The 4707-nt window shown below is 62.5% G+C and overlaps 1 protein-coding gene across 1 annotated transcript in view; it reads right to left on the reverse strand.

The window, feature by feature from the left end:
• RTEL1 (regulator of telomere elongation helicase 1) overlaps window positions 1-4017 on the reverse strand; it is a 27944-nt gene extending 23927 nt beyond the window's left edge. The window contains exons 1-5 of the mRNA XM_007462272.1: window positions 3916-4017; window positions 2795-2990; window positions 2429-2522; window positions 1821-1902; window positions 1566-1626 (exon numbers count right to left, since the gene is read on the reverse strand). Of these exons, the coding sequence (XP_007462334.1) occupies window positions 1566-1626; window positions 1821-1902; window positions 2429-2522; window positions 2795-2990; window positions 3916-4017 (535 nt within the window). The remainder of the gene's footprint in view (window positions 1-1565; window positions 1627-1820; window positions 1903-2428; window positions 2523-2794; window positions 2991-3915) is intronic.
• Between the last annotated feature and the right edge of the window lie 690 nt (window positions 4018-4707).

The raw sequence follows: 4707 nt of genomic DNA on the forward strand, positions 1-4707 counted from the left end.
CGGTTCACAACCAAACGGCTCTGGCCTGTGGCCAACAGGACACCTGGAACCCCCTTTGCCAGGGACAAGGACAGGGGAGGCAGCCACAGTGCAGCAAAGGGGGGACGGCTCCGTCGAGCATCACGGGCCTGACACCAGGGCCCACGGGAAGTCAGGACTGAGGGCAGAGGGCCGAGCAGTGGGGGGACGAGGACAAGAGAGCAGCCTTCAGGCGACCCGACACCCACAGGCCTGACGCCGACAGGGCAGCAGAGCTGGCAGCCAGCAGTCTCCAGCCCGGGGCCACGACAGCTGCCACAGGCCATCCTCAGCCTTACACTTCACTGCTGTCCTGAGGGTCCTCGGCGCCACCAGACCAAGGGATACCGCCAAGGGGAAGGCGGTGAGGAATGAGCCTGGGACCCTGGGTCATCGCCCCAGAGACCAAGCCGTGCAGCCCTACCCACAGCTGGCCCGCCAGAGCCCAAGCCCGCATCAGGCAACCCCCCTCCATCTCTCCAAGGGCACTGGGACTCCCAGCTCAGGCCTCTGGGACTGTACTGCTGTCCTGACCCACTGCCTAGCACAGGCCTGGCCCACTGGGCTCTCCCAACCCAAGTAGACGGTGGCCTGCAGGTCACCAATGTGAACTCTCTGGGGCCCGGCTCACTGCAGGGTCTGAGTCCCAACCCTGAGGCAGGAAACAGAGGGAACCCTGACCCCACAGAAGTGTGACCCCACCCCCAGGCCACAAAGCCCTGTCTGGAAAGGCCACACCACAGAGAAGCCTCTCTGCCATCATCTCTGGCTCCAGAAGTCCTGACAGACACAAAGGGCAGCCACAGGCGGAAAAGCGAATGTGGAGGCAAGGGCGCCAGTGCTGCCCCTCCACTCTGGGCCCCAAGAAAGTCAGTGACAGGAGACAAAGGGTCCCCTTCACAGGGCCCTAGGCACCTGCGGTCACACAACCACGCCACACCTGGGCCAGCCGTTGTCACAAACACTGTGCTTTCCACTCTCATCCATCTCTGGATGAGGCTGGAGGAGTCACTAGGAGGACCCCAGGGGCTCAAGGCACATCACACCCACCGAGTTACAGGCGGCAGTGACAGGATGCACCACAGAATCAGCAAAGGGAAAAACACACGGAGGAGCTTCCAGTACCCCCTCCCTGGCTGACTCCCCCAGAACGAGCTGAGACCACGAGTGAAATGCTCTCCAGAGACCCAGCGCCCAGGGGGCACTGGGGGCCGCTCACGTGGGCACCCGACTGGCAGGCGCCCAATTTCCAGCCTTCCAGAAGGGAGCACGCACTCTGCACAAAGCATGCTGTTTGCACGGTTCAGGCCCTTCCTCGGCCCCACCGCGTGAACTCCTCTGCACGCACGCACACCAACGCCGGTCATCAGGAAACAGAGCTCAGGCACCTCGACAGCCCAGAGCGGGAGGCAGCCAAGCCGGAGCGCTGAGGGGCAGCAGCCAGCAGCCCCGGAGGCCGCTGAGCCCAGCCCTCGGAGGCGCCCAGACTCCACTCCCCCTGCAGCGCGCTCTCCGTGGGCAGGAGGCGCCACCTCGAGCCTCCTCACCTTCCACGTTGTTGTAGAAGTGACAGGAGCGACTTGCCACCTTCTTGCGGCACAAGTGGACCTGGGTGAAGACGAGGTCTGGGCTCATGTGACGGCCGAGCCCTGCCCCAGCCAGGCACCCCCTGCCAGCTCCACCCCCGCCAGCTCTTTACCCCTCTGTTCCCCAGGGGCACAGCTGGGGGCTCTAAAGCCCAGGCAGCACCCACGCAGCAGCAGCAGACCCACCAAGGCCAGGCTGGGCGCCCCAGGGCCCACCTGCATGTGGTTACTCTCCTGCTTCTTCACCTCAGGATGGACACACAGCTGCTCCCGGGAGCCCAGCACGCACACTCGGGGCCTGGTGGAGGAGACGGTTGGGGGGCCCAAGGATCAGAGGGCGGGGGCCCCAGTGCTGTCCAGCGGCAGGAGCCACGTGGGCTGCACCAGGAGCCCAGGGAAGCTTGGCTCACACGCCCGGGCAGCCAGAGGTAGTGGCTGGGGCGGAAATCCGCCCCAGGCTCGAGAGGGGCTTTCACCGTGGCACGGCCCGCTCTGAGTCAGCGTCCAGGGTGAGGCCGAGAGACTGGGGCAGGCCTCAGGGAGACCTTGCCACCTGCATCCTCCCTCTCGTGGGAGGCCGGCGGGGAGGGGACACCAACTCTCCTGCAGCAGTGCTGGGGTCTCCAACACGGGGCAGGGCCTCCCCCAAGCAGCTGCCCTGACCCACGCCCACAGCCATCGGGGTGATGGCTGCGAGGAGCTCAGGGTATGAGCCTGAGGTCAGGGCGGCAGCCCCACAGCCAGAGCACGGCGCGACCCCAGGGCGGGGTCCAGGCAGAACACCCCCGTGACCCCAAGGCAGGGGTGGACGCCGCCTGACTCACCGGTAGGAGGTGTTCCGGAGCTCACTGATGACCTGAGTGAGCTGCGAGTGGGTCCTGGAGGCGTAAATGATCTTTGGGACGTCCGCGTAGCACGCTGCCCGGCACAAGGGAACAGGACAGGTCACGGCCCACGTGTGCAGTTAACCCGGGGCACTCAGCTAACTTGGCCCAGGGACAGCTAAGCATCGATGCCCAATACTTGCTACAGAAAGGAGTGCAGTGGGTCTCTGCAGGGTCCTCATTTGGCCATAAGGCTCTGACCTAGGTTTACAGCCAGGACGGCGAGAAATGACGTGGCAGCTACAACCCCCCTTCCTTCCCCGCCTCCCAGCCCGGGGCCAGGAGAGGGGCAAAAAGGGGCATCACCTGGGACATCTCCTTCCAGGGCAGCGTTCCCCAAGGACGCCAAGGCGCGGTCAAGGAAGAGCTCCCCTGACATCCTCTCGGCAATCTTGCGGGCAGAGACAGCGTCTCGGAGCTGCTCCCGCCAGGCCAGCGTGCTGCAGAGGAGACACAGCGTCTTCCCCGTGCCCGTGGGGCTCTCCAGAACGCCGTTCACTTTCTAAATGGGGTGGGGAACAGCGTCACGGGGGAACAGGGGCAGGCTCCGCAGGCCACACAGCCCACCTGAGACAAGCCCTGCAGCCCCTGGGGCAGCTCTGCTCCCACTCAGCGGGGGACATAAAATACCAGAACCTCTCCACTCTCAAACCAAAAGCTGTAGATCAAACCAGGTCTCATTAGCAAACAAGTTACAGAGCATTACCCAAAATACCATGCTATTTTTCAGCCTAGTATAAATAGGAAGATGACTAATTAGGTGTCAAGCCCCAGAATAGGAGTTTGATTCTGTGATTCTGGATCCAAGCAGTTACACTACCTGAATGGAATCTGACGGTCTACATAGCTCTCGGCCTGAGTGGAAACCTAGGCAGACACAGGCATGTCTGCAAAGCTGCCCCCAGCTGCCACAGGAATGGGAACATGGGCCCAGCTACAGAGGCAGCCCTCAAGGGCTGGGGGCTTGGGCAGGGTACAAGAGGGCATGCCCAGAAACCCAGCAGAAAGCAAGCTGCACCCCCTGAGCTTTAATGACCTCCCCTAACGAGGGCTGGGCACCACCTGTCCCTCTGTGTGGAAATACTTCCTCCAGACCCTCAGCTGGACGTCCTCATGGCTTGGCCTCACTCACACTCCACCTGCGCAGAGAGGCCCCCAAGGCACTCTTAAGCCTATCACCTTATATCTTTTCTTTACAGCACTCCTCACCGTCTACAATTATCCTTTTTGTTTATTTGTTTAGCATCTCTCCTACCCCACCTAAAACATGAACTCTATTTATGGTCGACTCCCACGTCCAGAAGGGTAGCTTCACCAGGAGGATCTGGCCGGAGTAAATAGGACAGTGCGTGTACATTGGGTCTTGCTGAGGCTCTACCCACTCTGACCCATCCCCTGGGTACAAGCCCCTCAGTCTGCAGCCTCACCTTCTGCAGACACTCCAAGACCTTGCTCATGTACTCCTCTTGGCATTTGTATGGCTGGAAAGGGAAATCCACTGTCACACCATTCAGGGTTATCTTGGGCATACTGGCCTACTCTCTGTCTCGGGCGGACACAGAGGCTGGCTGAAACGCAGGCGGTGCGGGTCTGTGAGACAAACCCCTCTCCGAACATCTCAGGGTCTCAGCCGCTCCAGGTAAGTTATGCCAGCCTGTGCCGCTGGGACACGTTCTCCACGGGAGCCCCTATGGCAGAGACGGCAATGGCAAAACTGTTTGTAGCGACCCTTTCCCGAGCGCCAGGCCACTTCACCAGTCCCTTCAGGCAGTGCCTCCGCAGACACGTCCGAAGGCGAGCCTGTGACATCCTGTCACAAGGAGGTCGGAGAGGTGTTGGCCCTGCCTTGTTCTCCCGCCCCAGGCAGCTCCACCGTGCTCCGGGAGAGGCGACAGGAGAGGGGCCAGATGCAGCTCCACGTGCTCCACACGCAATAACACTGCATTGACCTCCGCCAGAGCTTGAGGGGCCACAGTTCCCAGCGGAGCCCCCCCAGCCTGGGCCGGTCGGGACCCCCCGCCCCTGCGGCTCCCAACCCTCCGCTCCACGGACCAGCCCCGTCCCTCCCAGGTGGGCAGCGAAAGAGCACGTGTGCTGCTCTGACCTGGGACGCGAATCCGTGCAGCGCCCAGCAAACCACTCAGCCTCCCGAGGCCTGGTTTCGCATGGACACTCGGACTAACAGCCCGCGCTCCTAAACCCCGCCGGGCCGCCATTCC

Source organism: Lipotes vexillifer, unplaced genomic scaffold, assembly GCF_000442215.2.
Source record: "Lipotes vexillifer unplaced genomic scaffold, Lipotes_vexillifer_v1.1 scaffold1798, whole genome shotgun sequence".
NCBI lineage: Eukaryota > Metazoa > Chordata > Mammalia > Artiodactyla > Lipotidae > Lipotes > Lipotes vexillifer.